A 24,587-nucleotide genomic window follows, 5' to 3' on the forward strand; every position below is an offset into this window, starting at 1 on the left:
CTCCCCCTTATGTAATCCCATCCTTTTATGTTTTTTATTTTAAATTTATTTTAATTTTGCACAAAAATATGGGAGAACTAGACCTGCAACAGACCTGAACTGAAGCGGATGAACTGTTCCAACTAGTATTGTTTTTCTTCTGGTAAACCTCATGAATTGTAACATCTGGGAGGTACCGAGTTTAGAACTTGAAAAACATGTGCTATGCGGGAAACTTTCAAATTGTCCAAATTTAATCTCATCCAAGGTTTGTGGGGTAAACACTGTACCTCTATGAAGTAGCCTTAAGTGATTGCTCAACAGTGATGTTGTAAAGTTCAATTTTGGGACTAAACTTTCAACTTATTCTGTGCATCACTACAATGCCAGTTGCATGGTTAAAATAATGAAATGTTTGTACATGTATTTTTTTTTAAGGCAAATAAGTAATTTCTTGTATAAGAGCCTTTATAATACAATGTACAATTATCCCTAAAATTGTGCACATTTTTTATGCTTTGTTCAGATTAAAAATAGCTGCTGTTATTTTGTTATGTTTTTGCTTTTTTTGTTTTGGTTTTTAAAAAGTCAAAGTTAATAAAGTAAGCTTGTTTTCACCACAGTTACCGAGTATTAGGTGATTTTCTTTCTTGTTTGAACTTTAATTTTATTTAAATTAATTACAAACTCTATGAAAATAAATAATATAAAATAACCAGATTTTATCCTCGCCTATAAATTAAATGAAAGGCACATGGCCATTCAAGGTGATTGAACTAGGGCCAAAGTTCATGGTTAGATTAGTAAACTTGCCCAGTCCCTCCGATTAATACTTGAATTTTGATCCAGATGTTTGTGCGACATTATTTTCTTTCTTTACGATTCTCTATCTCTGCAATCCGCATATAATTATACACAAACAAATTATTTATAAAAATATAAAATTTAGTTTCTAAATGGCTTAGAAATTAAGTTTGTGTACAACACTACAAACATTCTTATCCAATCCTCTTCGGCAACCCTTCTGTTTACAATAATTATTATTACCCACCGTTTCATATGGGTTGCCGTTGGCTATTTTTACACAACTATCAACAATGACTCTTTGGAGCGATGGGGGCTCAAATTGTTATCAAAATTGCAAGAAAAATAAAGACAGTAAAACGCCCTTGTTACACAAAATGTGTGTGCTCTCTTAGATTCAAATATTAATTTAGTGTGAAACTACCTCATTCTATTCTACGTAACTTTAAGAAGGAACCGTTTCTCATAATGTGTTTTACTATCAACAGCTCTTCGTTACTCGTTACCAAGTACGTCGACCAAAATATTTGTTGAGTAATATATAAGTTGATTTAAATGAGCAGTTCTCCTCTGTAGTCTAGTTTCTGGTTTGTAATATTCTGACCGAGGAACACACTGATTGCCGACAGAATAATCGTAAAGTTATGTCCTTTGCTTTCTTCGTGTATCTCTGCCGAGAAGGCCAAAAGGCGATCCCAAAAAGCCTCATGGCGACAGCTCCTCTGACGCGAGAGGGCGTAGTTAAACTGAACCCACACGTCGTCGATGTTGATGCCGCCGACTGCAAGTAACGGTAGAATGAGCACCAAGAATTTCTCATTAAAGATAACGATGTTGATTAATAAATTTTCATTGGCGAGATACATCTTTGTCCCGCTGTAGACTTCGTAGTTCCATGTGATATGGACGGTGATTCCTAGCACGGCTGAGGCCATGATGAACGGCATCAGGAATGTTAGCACACGCCTAAGCAGGCAAAACTCGTGGTTTATCTCTGCTATGCGACGCCTACACAGGGCAAGGTTTCCTTCGTAGCGTTTGATGAACACCAGGACAAGGTTAAACTCTGCTGTTAAAGCCATGCGCATGACCAGGACATAGTACCAGAAGCATGCGAAGAGTGGAAGCCCAACAACCGACGTGCCAATGATCACCACAAGCTTAAAGAGTGTGAAAGCTAACTCTCGTCTGGCCGTTGTTGGAGTGTAACTCTGTTTGTTATCCATCGCGGCACTGAGAATTTGAATACCGTTCAGAACATGCAGAGCATTAATTGCCAGAATCCAGACGGTGGTAAAGAATAGGAACAGCACACCAGGTAAACGGAACTGTGTACCAGTTAAACTCAACAGACGCCTAGCAATGTAGTCTTGATGAAGCACTTGCCACCAAGAGCTGTTTTTCTTCCCTGAGGCCCGGTGGATATACCGCATGGTGTTTGACACAGTGCAGATCAGAGCAACCTCGAGTAGTATGGCTTCATATGATAAGACAGACAGGAGATGTGTGATGTAGCGGAATATACCCCAGAACTTGATCATATACCAGAACAGTGCGACTATGGTACACACAAGGAACATCAAGATGGGAAGGTTGGCCAGAATGCCACACGGGGCACTGTTCAGTCGTTCTGGAACTGAAAACAAAACATTGGTTTTACACCAAAAATGTGCACCAATAAAAAAACCACACTGCTGGCACTAGTGGAAATGCGTCATTTTCGGGTATGACTAGAACCATGTATTTAAAACCACCTGGATACAAACCACACCCTTCTTATTTGTCCACCCGATATATAAAGATTCGGGTCTCGACTTTATATCAATTTTTTAAAGCTACTTCCCCATTATTTGTTATCACAAAAAGTTAAAGTCCCAAGTATCGTGGCCCTTCAGAGGGCTTGTAAACGCTAACGTCATGGGTAATAATAGTTTTCTCCGAAGTGCAAGGCCATGTGGAGTAGTAGATTGGACCATTCTATTTTGAGGAGGGGGGGGGGGCATAAACATGACTCTATAGCGGCAATGATATAGCACGCTTACCAGCTTTAGTGAAATCGTTTATCGCTGCCCCGTTGGCGTTCCATAGGACACTCCTGCACACGGCACAGTTGCCGTCTTCTTTTGATTCTCCATCAGTGACGTCATCTCTCTCGGTGTCCGGTTTTTTCCCTTCACCAGTTTCCATGTCAGTAGTAGCAGTGTCGACTGCCATGTGGAAACCTGTAATGAAATTATCAAACAAATTTGGAAGGCTATAGATAATCCCCCTACTCGTACCTAAGAGCTGAATTGCGAAGGGTACGCGGCTACAACGTGTCCGAGAAGCAGGTTTGCAAGGGTGCCTTCGTAGGCAGCCAGCCACATCAACCCATTATGACCACGGAGCACAGCCACATCGAAATGAATGACCCGATGGTCTGGAAACCCTCGTTGCACAGCAGAGAGTCAACGCACGGTAGCACTGACCGGGTATCGAACCAGCGTCACATTGGTTGAGAGGCGAACGCTTTACGCTCATGCCAATAAACACTGCCCCAGTAAAGGCAATTTTGGATTAGAGATTCAGCGTAGAGAGTGATGCAATGCGTTATGACCTTCAGCCAAACTTCTCAAATCCAGACTTCCTAGCTGTAAAAAAGTCCTCATTGTGAATTTTTGTTATAGTAATGTTGTTAACTTTTAGCACTTTACCACCCACAGGCGCCCGTACCGCCCGCAACCGCCCTCGAAGTTTGACAAGTTGTATTACTTAACATAAGACTAAAACACAGCAAACAGTCTAAGAGCGTGATCTCAAGATGGCAGCAGTCTAAAATAGTACAAGGTCCCAGTAAGAAAAACAAAACCAATGACAAACTTGAGGCGTGTACATTGGAGCCAAAACGAACAACATAATATTAACTTCATGGTTTTTTTTTTACAATCGAGGTTTAGAAAATGAAATTCTTCAAAAACACAAACTCAAAGTAAGCTCACGGCAAACGGCTGGTCAGTATTAACATGGTAATACAATTCAACTGAAATATTGTAAAAATGTTTAGTCTTGCATATTAAAATGAAAATAGAATGACTGAAACAAAACTTAATGAGAAGAAGGACATCGCGTGTGTACGACATCGAACTTATAATGCATGTGTGTATACAAAAAAAAAACAATGTTTGAGCTCCCTTTTCAATGGTTTGAGTGGTTTAGGGAAACGCGTGATTTTAATGCGTGTTTTACGTATGACTGAATTATTTTATTTGTGCTGAAATTGCCCGGGAAAACCTACACTATGAAGCCACCGTGGTCAAGTGTTCAGATTAAAGGATGTGCAATAACGGTGTTGGGTTCGAATCCTACCAAACTAACCACTGATTTCACCACCCACCTCACAATGACTATAGAATTACGTCGTCGTCTAGTTTACTGATTGACAGTGTCTTGATTATTGCAACTCATCGTAGGAACGTTAAACCAATGTTGTTTTGTATGAAAAAGAATGGATGTTGCCAGCTTGGTTTTACTATCCCCTGTGGGAGTTTGCCGAGTTCCCTGGAAGGGAAGATACTTTTTCCGTACACCAAAATTGGCAACTGTCGTATTCCTTTTTATTTGGAATTTCTAAACGATTAAAAAAGGGAACCATTAAACAAAAATCAGGATTTTCTTTTTGCATGATAATTCTCTACAGAAACAAATATTTGACTACGGGAAGATGGGCTAACAAGTAAACACATACGCCAACAAACAAACGAACGAACAAACGAACGAACGAACAAACACCCCAACAAACAAATAAACCAAATGCATTTTTATTTTTCAACTTACTCATAACGTCATCACCCGGAGGTTTCCTACGACAAAGAATACATGGTCTGGTCACTTGAAGTGGCCGGCCTTGAAACACACCGAGTAGGGTCAAAGTTGCAACCAAAAACTTCGGCCATGGAGGACTTGCTGTACTAGTGTTTGACTTTTTAACCACATCATCCATGGTTGGAAAGGGAAGTAGAGAGAATTGCAAAGAATTAAGATCTGAACTACACTTTTACTGAGTAGAGTTTCATAATAAATGTATGACAACAAAGATACATTCCTTCGGCTTTATACCAGTTACTTTACCTTGATATCTATGGAACGCCAAAGAGGCATACATTCCGATCAAAATATAATGACTAAGGAACGCCAAAGGGCATACATTTTAATCATCACATCGATCGGTGTGTTGATCGGATAATTGTATACCTCTTTTGCATTTCATAGATATTGTTACAGATGGGCTTTCTCTCCCCCTTATCCTGTTCCTTTTGTTATGACATATTTGTTTGTCTTTAAGAACATCTGTGGTATTTGGCAAAACAGGTCAGTCTGTTTCACAATGTGTATTGTTAGATGTTATGCAACGGTCATAATGTAACATTGTGTCCTTAATGTGTTGACACTCCAAACTTATTATTAAGGTGCAGTGGACACAATGTTTAGTATAATTGCCCACTGCATTGTGTGATGTTTCTAGCCTATAAAATACTGGGTATGCCTCTTGCTGGGTTACACTCATCACTCCGCCACCACCGAGTCAGCCAGGGGCTCTGCCCAACTCATACATTGATGGGTGTCACCACTTCAACCATCGGCCACACCATTGTCCAGTATTGGTGTTTCAGCCATATTCCAGTTACAGAGACAGTCAGTCACAACTGTGCTCTTTCTCCTTCAAGTTGATGGCTTGAACCAACCGGTTCTTGCACAGAGACAGTCAGCCAAAACTGTGCTCTTTCTCCTTCAAGTTGATGGCTTGAACCACCCGGTTCTTGCGCTCCGATGGCCTAAAACCCACGCCCGGTTTTGAGGCTCTTCCTAGATGGCCTAAAACCCACGCCCGGTTTTGAGGCTCTTCCTAGATGGCCTAAACCCATGCCAGGTTTGAGGCTCTCCCTAGATGTACCAATCTAGTGCCAGACGTCAATTTAGAAGAGGCACCGTGTAACCAGCACATCGAACCCAGTCATCAAACTTCCGGTAGCTATAATCTTAGGGTCTCTCATTTGAATTGTATTAAATCTGCCATGTGCATTATTAATGGTTCTATTGCTTTAAATATTGTTGTTTGAGTAAAATAAATTATCATCGTGAATATAATCGCTGGTTTAGGTTTCACTCTTCCTTGTCAAATGTCTCTGTCGTGCCTTAGTTCCTTTTTGACATTGTAATGAATTAGGCGCACGTAACAATATCAAGTATTAAAAACAGGAACTATACTGTGTTGATATACATTGCAATATTTGTATTGTAGATTATTTTAAGACAAAAACTGATGAAACCAAAACCTGCAAGGAAGTAAATAACCTCGATTCTTCCGGATCTTGTATAAACACATCGAGAGAAAACCACTGAAAAATATAGAGGATAGAAGGATTCGGTTTCAAGAAAATACATACACTTTTAGTTTCTTTTGATGAGGAAGTTTGTTGAGAAAACCCCAGAAAAATGTTTCGGTATTTGTTAGCATAATATGTTTCGTATAAAGATTGTCAAAGACCATGTATACCATACCATACCAGCACTTGATTAAAACCAACATATAACTTGGTTTTATAGCAAACCCATGAAAGTTTAAGCTCAAAAGGCCCTCTTAGTTTTCAACGTTCTAAGAAATCGTGTTTTTGGAACTGCCAGTTCAATTTTGTTTAACCCATTTCTCGACACATCATAAGTGAAAAAGGATATTTGTACTTGTGGCCATTATATTTTCCACGTCACCACCAAGGGAGTGCTCATCTTTATCGTTGTTGTTTTCCCAAAGGCACACAAAATCCGTCAATAAATTAATGAAAATTTAAATTGCAACTCTGTGTTTTATAAAATACAAAACCAATGTATTGTGTATGTACCGGTAAGTTACATGAACAGTTCTAATGCGCACTGGTAAAATTCAAGGTTATTGAAGCAAGCAATGTGTTTGTTTTACAGTGTTGATTTTGAGTCAAGTATTTTGATCCGGTGAACGTATTTCTCGTTCAAGTCGGTTTTCTTATTTGAATCTGCAAATGTTATAAAGATAATACCTGGGAACTGTCGTCTTCATCAAAGCGAGTCTGTAGCCATACGTTAAATGCTGAACTCTTACACAGTTGCGCGTCATTGACGGTGTCGCATGCAGTTATGTCATCTATGCAATATTATGCGGAGGACATTATTGCATATGCAATAATGTCCGTTGGACGGTTTTGCATATGCAATCGTGTCCGCCCGGGCGCAGCTGCATATTGTGTCAAAACCGTCCTTGCTGTAAACTAAACGCCCTTGGTCGACGGAACACGTTCGCAATTTTTTTACAAGCTAAGTGCATGTTCGGCCGTTGGGTAGTCGCTGCAATCATAAATACGTGAATAATCATGCTGCATATACGTAGGTTCCGTGCATGCACGCTCGCACATACATGTACAGTCGTGTACATGTCCCGGACACGATTGCATATGCAAAAGTGTCCGGAGCGGACAGTATTGCATGGTGGACACAATTGCATCTGACAACGGCTCTTGGCCGTAACCGAATTGGCGTCTTCAGCTACGGCTATAGGGTGGTTGGGTGTTGCTAAGGATTTCACGATGACGCGGAAATAAACCTGTCGCCTTAAAGAAACACGTTGCCTTGGATCGGATGAGTTGATCTTTGAAAAGCGTTTGTAACCGTTTGTTATAAAATGCATATGGTTGGAAAGATTTTGTAAAAGTAAAATACAATGATCTACACAAGTTTGCCTCGAAATTTTGTGGTTTTCCTTTTACTGTGCGAACTAACACGGTCGGCCATTTATGAGAGTCAAAAAATTGACTCCCATAAAGGCCGACCGTGTTAGTCGACGAGGTAAAAGGAAAACCGTGCAATTTCGAGGCATATTTGTGTGGATCATTGTATTCAACTTTTACAAAATCTTTCTACCCGTATGCATTTGATAAAAAACGGTTACAAACGCTTTTCAATGACCAACTCGACCGATCCAAGGCAACGTGTTCCTTTAACTGTAGCTGCCAATTTTGACACAGCTTAACCTTGATCTGTGGTCATAGCGCGCCGGGTGTGTAGTAACTGGGTGAGAGTTCATGTTTCCATGTTACATCCTCAAGCAGACTATGATCATGACGACAGTGCCCCTTTAAAGGCAGTGGACACTATTGGTAATTGCTCAAAATAATTATTAGCATAACACCTTACTTGGTAACGAGTTATGAGGAGAGGTTTGTAGTATAAAACATTGTGAGAAACGGCTCCCACTGAAGTGACGTAGTTTTCGAGAAAGAAGTAATGTTCCACGAATTTGATTTAGAATTTTAGGTCGAAATCAACCATCTGAAAGCACACAACTTCGTGTTAGCATGGTTCCGACAAGGGTGTCTTTTCTTTCATTAATATCTGGCAACTTCGGCAACCAATTGAGTTCAAATTTTCACAGGTTTGTTTTTTATGCATATGTCGAGACACACCAACTGTGAAGACTAGTCTTTGACAATTACCGATAAAAGTGTCCAGTGTCTTTAAAGGTTTAGGACAGCTGAAATAGTCGCAAAAATACGTTATGTCTTTGTAATTTTATTTTATTGATTCATTTTAATTTCACACTTCAAACATTACAATTAAAACAATCACAGACAATCCAGAGAAGGGCAAACGTATTGTTAAATGGTTTTGCCCATCTCTTAAAAAAAACTGTCATAAAAAATATGTGCCCCCCGACCTAGCTCATTAAAAGGTAAAAATAATGTATATATTATAATTATACTATACATTACACACTCTAAAATTGTGGTGAAAAATTAAAACAAAAGATGGCAAGCAAAAGCAATACACACACGATAATATAAAAGAACCACCGTATAAAAACTACCAAATTAAAACTACGGCCGAGAGTTATTGTTATCAATCATAAGCAATACATGACCTTTATGTGGGAAATAGGGACAACCCCATTGTGACTACACTATTCTGCATGTACGCGCATTATCCTTTATTTTGGTTGTAGTAACAACCGAAATCAGCTTTTGCGCGTTTGTAAAGGATTTAGGTACTTTTTCAAAATGTCCACAGATTTACATTAATTTTACAGGGTTTGAAGATAATGATAGTGGAAAGCTTACCTTCAAATATTACTTGCTAAGGTTGTTTAGTTTTTGAGAAATGAGTAAAACAAGTCACAAAATAATTTTGGTCTCACGAGACCAAAATTATTTTAGCATGTAAAATCACCTTAACCAGTTATGATATTATACCAAAACCATAGCATAACTGGTTAATACGTTTTTACATGCTAAAACTGAGATGAAAATTATTACTTTTACTCATTTCTCAAAAACTTCAGCACCTTAGTAAGTAAAATTTCAAGGGAAGCTTTCTACTATCATAATCTTCAAACTGTGTAAGTTTAATGTAAATCTGTGGACATTTTGTTTTTTGTTAGGACAAAGTACATACCCCTTTAAAGGTTTTCATTCACAGTTTTCTCGAATTATTAGGCCCCCCCTATGACTTTTTTCCACATAAAACTAATAATAGATCACAGAAAAAAAATATATACTATAGTACGAACTTCCTCACGAGGTGGCTTTCAGACTTTAGCTAAATTAAACATTAATGTTTTGTATATTAATAGTTACTCCTGTATTTTAAAACTTTAACTGCATCTTTTTTCCTAAGTTTAAAATTTTAAGCTTAAAATTACTATTATCATAGTCCAAAACTTGCTATAAAAACAGGATTTTAGAGGTAAACACATTTTTGGGGGGTATAATCTAGTTTCTCCAAATAACAAAAACATGCTTTTTGTGAGCAATATAATGCACACCAATTATTGAGTGGTTATGAAACACTTTAAAAGAATCATAATTTTTTTTTTGAGGAACAATAATGTTAAAAATATATCCTCATCTATTTTTAGCTTGTTTAAGGAACTAGGGAACTTAACAAAAAATCCCGTCTTTTCTTTCAGTTTTGATGAACAAGGGCAGTGACCTACCTAGGGGGGGGGGGGATACGAGCGCCCCGTTGATAATTTTTAAGATTGGAAGTATCCAGAGTTATGGTATGTTTCGATGAAAGGTAGTCTTATCTCAATTTGGGATGAGTTACTCGTCCTTAAGACTTGTCTTAAGTTTTCCCATGACGAGATCTAGGACTAGTGCTAAGTTTGAACTTGTAAAATAACGACCCATTGCCTTTAAGACGAATCGTAGCTCTTTGTGAACAAGTGATCTTACTCTGCTCTTTACACACTACAAGAGCCCATGGTTAGTCGTGTAATCAAGTCGCTGATCTGCCAAATTGTGACCAAGATATAAACTGATCAGTGAGAGAAACAACATCAAGTTATGGCCGGCTTTACGTTCATCTTGTAGCTCGGCAGTAAACCCCAAAAGCCGCTCCCAAAACTCCTCATGAAGACTGTTTCTCTGCCGCATGAGGGCGTAATTAAACTGCTGCCAGATGAAATCAATGTTGATCCCACCCACTGCTAGTAAAGGTAAGATGAGAATAAAACATTTCGAAGTGAAGATGAAGATGTTGATTAGAAGGTTTCGCATCGCGATGCCTTTGTCTTTCTCGCTGTAGATTTGGTAGTTCCACGTGATGTGGACTGTGAGACCCAGAACGGAAGAAGCGACAATGAACGGCATCAGAGTCGCCAACAACACGTGCAGAATACGGAAATCATGATTGACCTCAAATACACGGCGACGACACAAGTCTAAGTTCCCCGTATTGCGCTTGATGAAAACTATCACCAGATTTAACTCGGTTGCCAAAGCTGTGCGCATGACAAGTATGTTATACCAGAAAAGTGTGTAGATGGCGAGACCGATGATTGACACGAATATCACCATGGTCGTGTTCAAAATCGTAAACGCCTTAGTGGGTGGAGACTTCTCAATTAATGAAATACCCATGGGCATGCAGGAGTCGTTGGTTAATAACGTCGCATTGACTCGACTTAGAGAGTTAACCAAAAGTACAACCTGCATGGTATTCACTACAAGTAGCCAGACTAAACTGAAGATCAAAAACACCTTCTTGGGTAAGAGGAACCTGCGACCGGCCAGGCATCTCAAACGCCTCAGTATGTAGTCCTGATGAAGCACATCGTACCACGACCAATCACGCACTGGTTCCCGACGACGGTACTGGACCGCGTTGGACAATGTACAAACTAAAGCCACCCCGACTATGATGTCACCAAATGCAAAGAAAGACACTAAATGGTTGATATTGCTGATTTGACCCCAATACGTAACTACATACCAACCTAGTGTGAATGTGGAGCAACCGAGGAATGTTAAAATTAGTAGATTAGAAAGGACACCACACACTCTGCTGTTAAGCCAACCTGGAACTGAACAGATACAAAGGAAACCATTGTTTAAACAAACATGTGGCACAAACAATAAAGATGGAGGCAATCCCACTGCTGCCACTGTCAATAGTGATGTAATATGTTATTATAGTAAAGTTATTATTTTGTAAATAACCTACACCGTTTTGTATATATTTTAATGTGGCCCAAATAAACAACCATATAATTATGAGTACTGATCCCTCTTCTGCCACTACACAGGTTGTATAGTAAACTTGAGTGAGATCCCTGCTTATACGGCAAGTGCGTATTGAATGGCTTCTTATTGGCACACTGTAACAAATATAATAAAAATTAGAGGTAGCTAGGGCTCCGGCACATTAATCCGAAGGGTCGCATGTGCAAGTATCGTTTATGTATGCCTAATTGTGTTCACTGCGCAACCCTAAATTTACCCACGGTCAGTTTGTCTTATACAAAAAGTAGTACAGAAAAAAAACGAGAAAAAAAACATATCGTGCAGATTTATGGTTTTGTTTCTTTAGCACTATACAGTTCTGCAAATACGAACCTGCTTTTGAGCAATCCCTGACTATTTCCCCATCGGCGTTCCATAGGAGACTGGAGCATACAGTACAGCCTGGTCGACTACTACCATCAGCCTCATGATTATTCTCAACGTTGCGATTTTCACCACTGCTGGATTCTGCATCGCAGTCTGTATCAACTTTTGTAAAGGGGAACAAAACAAGTTTGTCAAAATCTTTTAATAAAATACATAGAACTGTACATGTGATGGTTGGCGTTTTCTTACAAGTCTTTGATCAAGACGCTGCTTTTGTTTATTATCTAGAAAGCTGTACTCATCCTGGAATTTCGAAACAGAAGGGTCTTCAACCAAAACTACTTTCATATACCATGCAGGAAGCAATATTGATGCCAACCTTGATATACATGTAAATGAAGCAATTTTCTCAAAACAAACTGCAACTTTGATCACAGGTTTCTCGGTCAATTGCTACACCCGGATCATTTGATTTCGTTTGAAAATGAATGTTTCGTTGAACCAGCATTCAATAGTCAAAAGGAGTGAATCAATTTCACTAAGTCAGCATTCAGTGGTAAAGATCACTTCAATTATTCTAGAGGTCGCAAAGACCATTCGATTTTTTGCAAAAGCCAATTGCGAGAGGATGGTCAATATCTTTGCAGTATTTGCGATAAATTTGCAGCTTAAGTGCAAATGCAAAGACATCACAAATAATAAGTCGCAATCGATTTGTAAAGATATTTGCAAAACTCCAAATATTTTTCGCAAACTGTTTGCAAAGATAGTGTTTGCGATGCATGGTATCTGTTCGGTGACACTATATCGCTGTGAAATACCAACTATAATGGGAGTCGACATATTTCGGTGGAGGGGAAATATCTAAACAACAGGTAACTTTGAAATGGCATTCACGAGTGAGTTAGTGGGCCTACCCTTACTTGATTTACCACCATCTCCTCGTTTGTGGCGGCAATCATAACACGGTCTGCAAGCGTCTAATGGACGACCCTTAAAGACTCCCAACAATGTCAAAACAGCCAAGAGAAACTTGGGCCACGTTGGGATGACAGCATTATGTTCGGCTGGCTCTTGGTCCATGTTAGTGTTGCTCATCCTGTATTTTTATTGACATGATAAAAACTGTATTACACACTAAAATCGACGAAATAACAAAATTACTTTATGAAAATATTATTTCAAATCACATAGTGCTTCCGGTTTACGGGGCACCACCATTTTCTTTTTTTTTTTCCTTTGAAAGGGACGTAAAGCCGTAGGTCTTGTGTGTTGCGTATGAACGAACGTAAGAGTACACTTATTTTAAGACAATGGACACTTTTGTTAATTACTAAAATAATTATTAGCATAAAACCTTACTTGATAACGATGGGGAGAGGTTGATGGTATAAAACATTGTGAGAAACGGCTCCCTCTGAATTAATTTAGTTTTCGAGAAAGAAGTAAATTTGATATTGAGACCTCAGATTTAGAACTTGAGGTCTCGAAATCAAACATCTGAAACCACACATTCCAACCTCGTGCGACAGATGTTTTTTATTTCATTACTATCTCGCAACTTAGACGATCAATATTGAGCTCAAATTTTCACAGGTGTGTTATTTTATGCTGATGTGATACACCAAGTGAGAAAACTGGTCTTTGACAATTACCAAACGCGTACAGTGCCTTTAAGGCAGTGAACACCATTGGTAATAAATTACCAAAAATATATTTTATCATAAAACCTTTCTTGATTACCAGTAATTGGGATGGGAGAGGTTGATGAGGTTGTGAGAAGAATGGCTCCCTCTGAAGTAACGTAGTTTTTAAGAAAGCAAGTAAGTTTCCACGTAAGGTAACCCCAACATAATTATGCATAAAATAACAAACTTGTGAACATTTGAGCTCAATCGGTTATCGAAGTTGCGAGATAATAATGAAAGAAAAAACACCCTTGTCAGACGAAGTTGTGTGCTTTCAGATGCTTGATTTCGAGACCTCAAGTTCTAAATCTGAGGTCTCGAAATCAAATTCGTGGAAAATTACTTCTTTTTCGAAAACTACTCCACTTCATGGGGGGGGGGGCGTTTCTCACAATGTTTTATACTACCAACCTCTCCCCATTACTCATTACCAAGTCAGGTTTTATGCTAATAATTATTTTGAGTAATTACCAATAGTGTCCACTGCCTTTAAAAAATGGAAACATGATATCATACTTGCCTTTGTTGGTAGTCCGTTGCTTTGTAAGGTGCTGCACACATATTCATTAATAAGTTATGTTTAGTGTGGCTCATAACCTTTAATGTATGAACTTGCGTAGGCCTATCAGTTACACAATCTTACCTCTGCATTGTCGATAAGATAAACTGCGTCTAAATGCTCCGTTGGCTTTATTCTCTTTCCTGACTTCCTGCTTGTATTGTGTTACGATCCAGCAAAAAAGTACAACAAATTTCCAGCACATGATCGCAATTTAATTCTGGTTGCATTTCACATATTCGTGCCAAGTTTCTATTTCGGTAAACGGTGTTTAGACAGCACGTGCTTATGTAGGATTTTCTTTTTTTACTTCCTCTTTTGTAAAAAAATATATACATGTATATATACATATGTTAATTTAACATTTTTTTATCTTAAAGTGAAGATAAACGTTGAATCCATCCACGTTTCGCGAAGTGACAGCGGGTACCAGCCGCATCTCTGGCCGCAGCATTCTTAAACGGACACCACGCAAATTCTTGATGTCCAGCCATTCCTCAGAAATAATAGAAACGATTCATGAATCAATCGTGTATCAATTCCAAATGTTTTTGGGGGTGAAGAAACATCCGAATTATTCTACTTTGAATGGAATCCCTTCTCAAAATATTGTTTATGCCTGTATCACCAGTTACAGTGCTTCATTAATTCGTTAGTTTTGGAGTAAATTACCAATCTGTGACACTTCCTTTAACGGTACGGAAAAGATTCCCAAGGGAGCCACAGGGTTGAAACTGAGATGTTATAACTAAAGGTCATAATAATAGCAATGGTTGTGGAACTGGCTTAGACTCCAATACCTCTGACGCACACGTAAATTCAAGAACTTTGCCTGTGGAATCGGGTAAAAAAGATCAACATAAACAAAGTTAAATATCAACACTGAAGCGGTTCCCGCCTTTTAATAACTATACATTCAATATATTTTGCTTCAAGTTGTTCACTCGGACCTCGGTGCTTGTCGAAACTACAGATCCTACAAGTTTATAAAACTGATTGTGGATCTAGCCTTCATCATGGGAGAGGGCATCATAACTGAATGTGAAAGTCCACCATGGCCAAGATGGGTTCTCGTTGCACTGACTCTATTGGGAGTGTTTAAGGGTACACTGTAAAAAATAGTTAGTCAATCTTGCTTATAAATTGGTCAAAATGACTAAGTTTGCCTAGTCCTGTGTCTCTGACTAATGTAATGTTAGCCTGACTAATCTTATATTTGCTGTGACTAATCACTATAAGTCAGAACTTTAACCCGTGACTAGAATTTTGTTTGGACTAAAACGATTTAGTCAAAATGTCGGGTTTTGACTAATTTTGACTGGTATGAAGCTACGGTGCTTTGACTAAGTAAGATTGGTCATGTTCCCGCCTTCCCAACATTTTAGATGTGGGAAAAATATAAATTGCCCGCGAATTAGCAGGATGCTGGTACCCGGCGGCAACGTCAATGTATAGTTAGTGTGTAACTTGGGTTTTTAGCTTGTACCCGTTAACTTGCAAACTGCAGCTAGCATGCAGGGCGTACATGATACTCTCCCGTTCGGCGTGTGTGATACATACACTTCACAGGGCAAGGAGGCTCAATCCAGGCTCCGACCAGTTTCAGAAATAAGGTGAGAATATTGGTTTTCCCGTTACATTTTTAAAACCGTAACATACTTAGCCAGAGGGAGACCGTTACATTGACGTTAGTCTACAATCATATTGTGGAAAAGCTTTTAGTGTTTTTGGCCACAGAACTCTAGGTGCATAGGCCAGCACTTAACGGCGGCTAGGCCTTGCATTACGTGTCAAAATGGAGCATGCAGGCGAAGTTTATCAGGTAGATTCAAGTTTAAAATCTCTGATTTTCACCCTATAATTAATATTGCCAGACTGAGAATTTAATGTAGAACACTTTATTGTAAAGTTTGTATATTTTCAAGATATAGCGACTGTAAAAGGACGAAACAAAAAAGCTTGTTTAGCATGTTGTTGTTTTTCCAGTGGGGCTACGGGCGTGTGTATAGTGTACGTGTGTGTACACAAACGATGGGCCTAATCATTGTAGTTTGTATGCAATGCATGCCCTTGCTTTAGGCTTTACTGCACGACACATGATGTGCAAGGCCTAGTCGGTTAATGTTTAAATCAACCCATGCTATATTATAATATTATGGGGATGGTCAAAGCTTATTATTTATTGGCCATCATAAAGTGCGGTCCTAAATGTCTTCCAATCAGCAAGGACTTTACATTTAAAAATAAGTTCATATTCATAACTAACTTGAATTTGAAAACATGGGCATTAAAGTTTCCATGTAACAAACGTAGGCCTAACGACAAGTAACAAGTAATAACGGTAGCATGTTCGGAAAATCAAGTGTACCAAGCGATGGAATGTAGTTATCGCAACTCTATAGTCCATCAGCCCCAAATTTTGGACTATCAAGTTAAGACTTATAATGTAGCAACTAACGAGGACAAGGTATAATTCTTTAAATGTTTACTGAAGCACAAAGTATTGATACTTTTATGTTGCACCTCATAATTTTTTTAATGATTTAGTTGTAAAAAATCATTTTATACATTCCATTGTACACATGATTTATTTCCTTTAAAAAATAAGGCTTCAGGAATGCCAACAAAAATAGGTCACTTGCTGACAATGGCTGGATTCTCAATGTGACATCATCTTACATGTTTCCTGAGCTATTCCAGAAAACAATTGTTCTGAAATGGGGTCTGTCAAATGAATGACAAATATGTGTTTTTTCTTTTAACAGACTCACTCAATTCTGTTCAATGAATGTGAGGTCATGTTGAGAATCTAGCCATGTCAAAAAGTGACCTATTTAGGAGTTCATGAAGACAATTATTTTTAAAGGAAATAAATCATTTAAAATTACACAGGGATGCACAAGACTTTTTTCCAACTTAATCATTTAAAAACAATATAAGGTGCAATATCAAAGCATCATACTTTGTATTTCAGTAAACCTTTAAATATATGTAATAATTGCATCATGGGAAATGAGTAAAACAAATGTCTTGCCCTACACCGATTTGATAAGCACTGTATACTCAGGAGCTTTCAAGTCCTGGGGAAAAAGTTCCACAGGCAACTCAGGTGGGTTTCGAACCCACAACTTAACCACTAGACCACTGAGCAAGGCGGATCCAGTATTATTTGCAGTGGGTACCGGGCTTGGTGGTCTAGACATCTGCTGTAGTCACGCAGGAGTCATAGGTTCGAATCCTGACAAGGGCCCAATTTCATAAAGCTGTTTACCGGTAAGCACATTTTTGTGCTTACTGTTGCAGAAAAATGTGCTCAAGCATACATATGTAAACGTATTTCATTCACCATGATTTCTCAAGTTAGCAGAAAATTTCGTAGCGCGCATGCACGTTCACCATGGATTTGCATTGTTACGTCACTCATGTGCTAACAGCGGGTTAGCCAGCATTTACCCTTGCTTACGATAAACAGCTTTATGAAATAGAAATTCTGCTGAGGGAACTGCTGCTTACATCTTTTATGAAATTGGGACCATGTTGCCTGTGGAATTTTTTATCCGCAAGACTCGAAAGCACTGAATATATATACAGTGCTTATCACATCGGTGTAGGGCAAAACAAAATTTTAAGGCATCATCTATACTCACACCACACTGAATATTTGTTCCTTTTTAGCACAATTATAAGCCACAGACTTCACAGAACTTGGAGAGAAAATATTTTGACAACCATCTCCACTGAGTGGGGATTGTTTTATGCAAAAAATAATAACCATCAGAACTGTGAGCTCTTTTGTTTTGTTTACAGCTTAGCTTGCTTAATTGTATGTTCTGATTGGTTGCCATTCAAGTTCTAAATATAAAACAGCACCTGTAACTCAAATGCGGGACAATACATCTTTCAAACATTGTCTTTTTAAAATCCATCCTGTCTGCATTTAAATAGATAAGATGTTTCATTTAAGATTTTCTGTTATTTTGAATACTTTTATTTAATAGTAAAGTTGTAGGTTTTGCTATATTTCCGTTGTAGTCTGAGCAGCTTTGTCCTGTGAGAAACCCATTTCATCATCAGCAGCATGTCTTGGAAGGCAAGGTTAGTTTCTAATTTTTGTTATTCTGTAAACCGCCAAGATTTGAATTTGGCTTATGGGTCATTCCATGTCAGTTCAACAGGCTTTTGGACCTGACCTTCACGGATCGACACAAAATTTGGTGTGCTGATTTGACTTACTGAGAAACCCCCAGAACTGAATTTTTATGTCATTCAGATAATTACTTTTTGAGATACAGGTTAACAAACTTTTGACTAATTAGCTTGACCCTCTATGTTTGGACAACCATATCTCCAAAAGTAAAGCACCCACATAACACTTTCCACTATTTTAAAGCTCTTGACGGAGAAAAAAATTCCACTTAGCATTTAACAAAATTACGCACAATTTTTTTGGGGGTGGGGGGGGGGGGCATGTGGGGGCAAAGATTTTACTTTTGGGGCCCAAGAAGTGCAAGCCATTTAATATGTTACTTGATTTACACATTTTAAAAAAACATTTTTTATGATTTCAATGAGGGTTGGGGGGGGGGGGGGGGGGAGGAGGAGGGGGTGGAGGCCGCCCTGCCCCCACCCCTTCTAATTATGCCACTGCACATGAGTCATGTCATGGGACATGTTTTTAAAGTTACAGTACTAACTATTATAGGCCTACTGTATACACGTGTACATGATGTACGTGTACATGATGTACGTGTACATGATGTACATGTACAGCTGTATACATGTATGTACACCTGCATATGTACATTCATTTAAAGTTTTTAACCTTTATAGCCTGTGTTCATATTATCATAACTCCAAAACTGTAAGAGTGCCCATCCTAAATTTTTCTGAAAATGTTGCTTATATCATGAGCTAACAATGAAAAAATTACGCATTTTGAAAAATATACATTTTCGCAATCAAGGGCAAATGTCACATTTGTGCGTAATTTTGTTGTGCTACGTGGAATTTTTTCTCCTTATTTTATTAAATGAAGGCCATGTCAAGAGCTTTAAAATAGTGGAAAATTTATTTATGTGGGTGCTTTACTTTTGGAGATATGGTTGTCCAAACATAGAGGGTCAAGCTAATTAGTCAAAAGTTTGTTAAGCTGTATCTCAAAAAGTAATTATCTGAATGACATAAAATGTCTGTTCTGGTGGTTTCTCAATAAGTCCATTCAGCACACCAAGTAACGTTTCAATCTGTGTTGGTCAAGTCCAAAAGCGTGTTGAATTGACACGGAATGACCTATTGTCATGTTTTGATAACCATCTCTAAAAATAAAACACCTAGGGGCCTACAGTGATAATTTTTACACCAGTTTAAAGCTCTTAATATGTCCCAGATTTCATAAAAACTAAATCAACATTATATTATGTACCACAAAAACATTAATTACGCAAAAAAATTACATTTGACCTTGATTAGCAAGGTCATTTTTTTTATATGTATAATTTTTATCTCAATGTTAGCTTAAGATGTACATTAGCAATATTTCTAGAAAAGGTTGGGATGGGCACGCGCACAGTTTGAATTATGATTATTTGAACAATGGCGGTTAAGGATGAAAACTTAAAAAGTATGTACATATGCGTGTGCTTATTATGTGCATGTATAATAATGTACATGTGTAAAAATATTACCTTTGACCTTGATTAGCAAAATGCATTTTTCAAAAGGCATAATTTTTATCTCATTGTTAACAATATTTCTAGAAAAAAACTGAACAATATGTCAAACTTAACAATATGTCAAAAAATTATGACATACAATTTTAATTATCAATTTTTTTTTCAAAGTCCTTTAAAAGCAGTCATGTGACAAGGTGATGAAGGACCAAGCCAGAGACGAGGAAGTCCTTTAACATTCTAGAATAACATTCTTTAAAATAAGTATGTTTTTCTGCATTTTTTACAGAAGCTATCAGTATTGCTGCCATCCTTGGCATCCCATGTACACTAAAAGAAAAAATCTGCAATATGTTGATTCTGGGTGATGAAGATGGGGTAAGTAAAGGGTTGCTCACACTGCAGCCGTAACAAGAAACAATAACACTCAAAAGAACATGGTCTATTGGTTGAATAAGCATGCGCATATTCCACACAGTATAATTAACCAGTAGACTTAAACAATTGAGTGCATCTCTGTTTCTTGTTTTTGTGATGCATCTCTGCTTTTTAAATAAGGGAATAAAAGAGTGGTAGTGAGGTCTTAAATGACCCTTTAAGACTGGCAGGGTCATGTCCATGCAATAAAGGGCCAAGTTTGAATGGGCATGGTTTATGTCAGCATTGCGTCATTAAGGTAGGCGTGTGGCTATGAGTGCTTAACACGCGTTAGCCAACCGGTCTTAAACAAGTCCAGCTCAGACATAAAAACACCCCCATGTGACATGCTCTCCATTGGGAATAGCGAAACTGTCTGGGATATTTATGAATGAATGATCAAATCCAAAACTCTTAATTGACTTACTCATGACTTGAATTATAACTTGTATTAATTTGTCACATGTTGGGTTGAATTAACACTCAACTTCATGGACTTAACTTGGACTCAACTCAAACGCAAGACAAAGACTTGAACTCAAGAAAAGAAAGACATTGATAATTTTTGAATGACTGATATACAAACTCTCAAATTCACCTTCGGTTACAATTCACTTTTGGCTGAACAAACAAAAGTGAAGAATACATTATTTGGACCTTGGACCACCATTTATCCTACACTATGCATGAGGCAGTCTCATTTTATATACTCATAAACTGATGAGGGTTTTTGAAATTGCATCTGCAACATACCAATGGCCAATTTGTGTTGTTTTGAATTAATAAACTCCTCAGAGAGAGTATATGCACTGTGATTGGTCGAAGAGTGGTCACGTTGGGGTGTATTAAAATGTGATGTAAAGACAAGTTCTGTGGAACAAGTGAAAATTCACAGTAAAGGTATTAATTCATGGGAACAACAGTGTGAGGACCTGGTCTTCACTGGGTAGTAATGACCATGGCCGCTGTTAATGAAAATCGCTTTTGGCTTGGTCCATTAACAACAGCCAGCCACCAACCCGGTCATTACCACACAGTGAAGACCAGGTCCTCACACTGTTATTCCCTAATTAACACACTGTTATTCCCTAATTAAAAGTATTTATTTTTTCATATACAGGGGACAGCTTGGCCTGTCATTGAGGGTAATGACAACAGACTTGAGGACTGCACTTCATTTGACGTGATCATTGATGGGTTGGCTGTCAGCAGCTCCACTTGTCTCCTGACATCGGTGAAAGTGTATTTAGCCAGCTTTTATGTTTTCAATTTGGCTTATCCCACATGCCTCAGGAAAACTTTGTCTTTTTTCCAGAAAATTGTCCTGAACATCCAAGACAATATTCCTCTCGACCGCAGTGTTATATCTTGCCTGGACAAACTGAATAGGTACATTTGACTGTGACCATTTTTCTTGGTTAAAGCAATGTGTTACTAACATAAACCAAGTAACTGCATTTGACTCAGTAGTTCCTCTTGATCAAAGCATTGTGTCTTACTAGATAAACAAGTTACATGTACATATACTGCATTTGACTCAGTATGTTCCCCTCGATCAGATCATTGTGTGTTTATACTAAAGTAAACCAAGTTAAGCTGCATTTGACTCATCAGTATTTTTCCTCTTGATAAACGCATTATGTCTTACTATGAACAAGTTTTACTGCATTTGACTTAGTATGTTCCTCTCAAAGTATTGTGTCTTACTAAAATAAACCAAGTTAAACTGCATTTCACTTAATTAGCATGTTCCTCTTGATCAAAGCATTATGTCTTGTTAAGATAAACTGAATATTCTTCTTAAAGGTACATTACAGGATTGATAAGGATCACTCAAATACTTTAATTGTTGAATTTCTGTTTGAAAGCTTAATGGTTATGAAGTTAGTACTAGGACTGTGAAATGTTTCCCCCTGAAATAAGGGCATATTCGAAAAAACTACCTGATAATCTAAAAACAAACAACATCTGATTTTGTTTGTTAACAACCCAAATTGACCATATGTGTACAAAATAACCATTGTTCATTGATTTCTCTATAACATTAATAACGATTTGATACAAATCACAAGTTTGTTTTAAGATGTAATTGAATTGAATGCATCCAACCAAAAGCCAATCCTGTATCGTACCTTTACCCTAAGAATTAAATCTTACTTGTGACAATTCACTTCAAATAGTTTTGACAGGGTGCCTTTGGAATAGTGGATGGGCCTCTGGCAAAATATTGACTTGACAGTTGTTGTATTATTCCAGTGTTCGTTGGAAGTTTTCTTCTTAAATAGGGAGGGGGGGTAACCTGAAACATAGGAAAGTAAATAGTTTTCCTTGAATATTGTTGTGAACAGAGGCATTATATCCATGTTTTTACAACACGTGTGATTCAGGATGTCATTATCTCTTATAGCAATTTGATAATCTCAGTTTGAACATCATAATTCTTACATCATTGGGCATCATTTGTGTTAAGAAAAAAATGCATTTTGAATAGACTGAAATGTTTGCATAAAGATGTAGGGATGTAAATTTAAATTAGTGTCAATGGAGCTTTTTCTCAAAAGTAGCAGTTGTACCTGGCCACGGTGACCCCCAGTTAAAAACAATGATGTTCTTGATTATAACAACCCCAGATCTGCCAAATGTAATGTCATTTGGACAAAAATATAATGACAAATATGGAGAAAATATATACAGTCGTAAACATTGGGCAAAAACCCTCTGTTGGTACTTTTTTTTTTAAATGTCATCTTGTATATTTGAAGGAATTTTTAGCAGATAAATAAAATTGAAGGGAAACTGTAGGGGTTCAAGAACCCTCTTTTGAGAAAGTAAAGGGTAAATGAGTGTGCTAATTTTAAACAAGCAATTTTATCACATTATTTATTTATAAATTGTGTGGAGTTCAATGAACTTTGAGTCACCATTGTATTAGTTATGCCTTGTTGAGATTAAATTTGAATTAAAGAATTTTCAGAATGTATAAAGTTGTCGAAGTATACTTTCTAGTAAGATTTTAATTTATAATCCATCTTAAATTCTAAATGGTTTCTTTCATGGAAAACAGTTTAGAAAATGATTTTGTTTTTGGATGAACAATTTTCCATTTTTTGTTTGATGATGCAACAATACACAATGTCCAGGTACATCAAAAGAACGTGGGAAGACATTCCTGACTGATGCCACTAGTCAAGATTTAAATTGTTGCTTTGACTAATGCCATTAGTCAAATCAACGAACGACCTAAGTGAAGTACTGGACCAAGATTAAAAGTCGCTGGACTAATCTAAAAAGTCGCTGGACTAAGCCAAAATGTTGATGGACTAAACATTAGTCGTATGAGACATCTTTTTAGTCAAGTCACTGGACTAATGTAAACTAGTCACATTTCTGACTAAATCCTTAGTCATGCTCAGACTTTTGACTACTTAAAATTAGTCGTGTCAGACATGACGCTGGACTATTTTTTTTTAGTCAAATTGACTAATTAATTTTTAGAGTGTACCACGATACAGGCAAATAGACGATGCCTGCTTTGTCGTCAAAAACGTGAAGGCATTGAGTGTATATTTGAAGGTAAGAACCATAGATTTATGTTATGGGATGCACCGGCACTGACCGTTGCTAAGATTTGTCGAACACAAATTAGTCGCTCATAATGTGTCATTAGTACATGGACCATGTCTATCAAGCTGTATAGACAAATGCGTTAATTATAATGGTGTATGTGTACGACTGGTCAATGTCCGACAAGACATGTCGGACACAATGTGTCGGTCATAGGGTCATGCACTAATTAAGTGGAATTATGTTCCGACAATGGTTTACTTACACGACATATAGGTTATTATGTACCACACAATTATTCGGACACATTAAGTCCATAATGTGTCACGTGGTGTACTATTTGTCGGAACATTATGCGGTATCGGACTCATTGGGTTGGACAAAATGGGTCACGTGCACGACAAGGGTCACTTTGTACGACAATATTTGTTGGACTCATTAGTCGATCGTAATGGGTCATAGTTTCTGGGCCATATGTCTGGCATGATGTACCGGACAGGGTGTGTCAGACATTAATAGGTCACGTGCACGACATTGGTACGACAAGACATGTCGGTCATAATGGTTCATGTAGGCCTACTATGCATGGACATTTTGTCCGACATGATGTATCGCACACCATACTCCAGCTCTAATGTAAAAATTTACCCGGATTGAGATCCCAGAACTACTTTGGGGTCAGGCTGACCAGGAAACTAGTTTAAAAAATTGTGAATTTGTTTCGAATTTCGCACCAGTTTTCAATTCAATTCAATTCAATATGGTTTATTTTCATATAAAATACAAGACCAAAAAAAAGTCATAGACTCATGGCATTTGGTTAACAAAAAATTACATCAAAAATATATGTACAAGTTTACATGATAAATCAATAGTATTAAAAAGTTTGATCCGTTTCTGGATCAGTTTGCCACAGAAACCGGATCAAACTGACCCGGTATCTGAAAAAATCAAGCCACACTGGTCTAGGAATCGGGGTCATGATCAATATTCTTATCAGGAAGTTTAAGAGGTT

The 24,587-nt window shown here is 37.8% G+C and overlaps 3 protein-coding genes and 1 long non-coding RNA gene across 6 annotated transcripts in view; 1 reads left to right on the forward strand and 3 right to left on the reverse strand.

The window, feature by feature from the left end:
- On the reverse strand, positions 1-5,108 carry LOC117305850. The gene is made up of 3 exons (XM_033790728.1): positions 4,597-5,108; positions 2,826-3,005; positions 1-2,419 (listed from the first exon to the last, which is right to left on the reverse strand). The coding sequence occupies exons 1-3, from the start codon at positions 4,760-4,762 to the stop codon at positions 1,335-1,337; spliced, it is 1,431 nt and encodes a 476-aa protein (XP_033646619.1). The 5' UTR covers positions 4,763-5,108; the 3' UTR covers positions 1-1,334.
- Positions 5,109-9,659: 4,551 nt separating this feature from the next.
- Positions 9,660-14,155, reverse strand: LOC117305845. Of its 3 annotated transcripts, none has more exons than XM_033790723.1 (4): positions 14,007-14,155; positions 12,593-12,774; positions 11,682-11,837; positions 9,660-11,149 (listed from the first exon to the last, which is right to left on the reverse strand). In XM_033790723.1, the coding sequence occupies exons 1-4, from the start codon at positions 14,012-14,014 to the stop codon at positions 10,035-10,037; spliced, it is 1,461 nt and encodes a 486-aa protein (XP_033646614.1). In that variant the 5' UTR covers positions 14,015-14,155; the 3' UTR covers positions 9,660-10,034. The 3 variants fall into 3 exon arrangements, with proteins under 3 accessions (XP_033646614.1, XP_033646613.1, XP_033646612.1); XM_033790722.1 differs by having other exon boundaries at positions 12,599-12,774; positions 13,884-14,155; XM_033790721.1 differs by having other exon boundaries at positions 13,884-14,155.
- Positions 14,156-15,444: 1,289 nt separating this feature from the next.
- On the forward strand, positions 15,445-21,953 carry LOC117305848. The gene is made up of 4 exons (XR_004520740.1): positions 15,445-15,535; positions 17,955-18,017; positions 19,881-19,969; positions 21,129-21,953. It is a non-coding gene; the product is annotated as an uncharacterized LOC117305848 (long non-coding RNA).
- A 2,521-nt stretch (positions 21,954-24,474) lies between these two features.
- LOC117305846 (focadhesin-like) overlaps positions 24,475-24,587 on the reverse strand; it is a 9,823-nt gene continuing 9,710 nt past the window's right edge. Inside the window, exon 10 of the mRNA XM_033790724.1 lies at positions 24,475-24,513. Coding sequence (XP_033646615.1) covers positions 24,475-24,513 — 39 coding nt within the window. The remainder of the gene's footprint in view (positions 24,514-24,587) is intronic.

This window comes from Asterias rubens, unplaced genomic scaffold (assembly GCF_902459465.1).
Source record: "Asterias rubens unplaced genomic scaffold, eAstRub1.3, whole genome shotgun sequence".
Lineage (NCBI taxonomy): Eukaryota > Metazoa > Echinodermata > Asteroidea > Forcipulatida > Asteriidae > Asterias > Asterias rubens.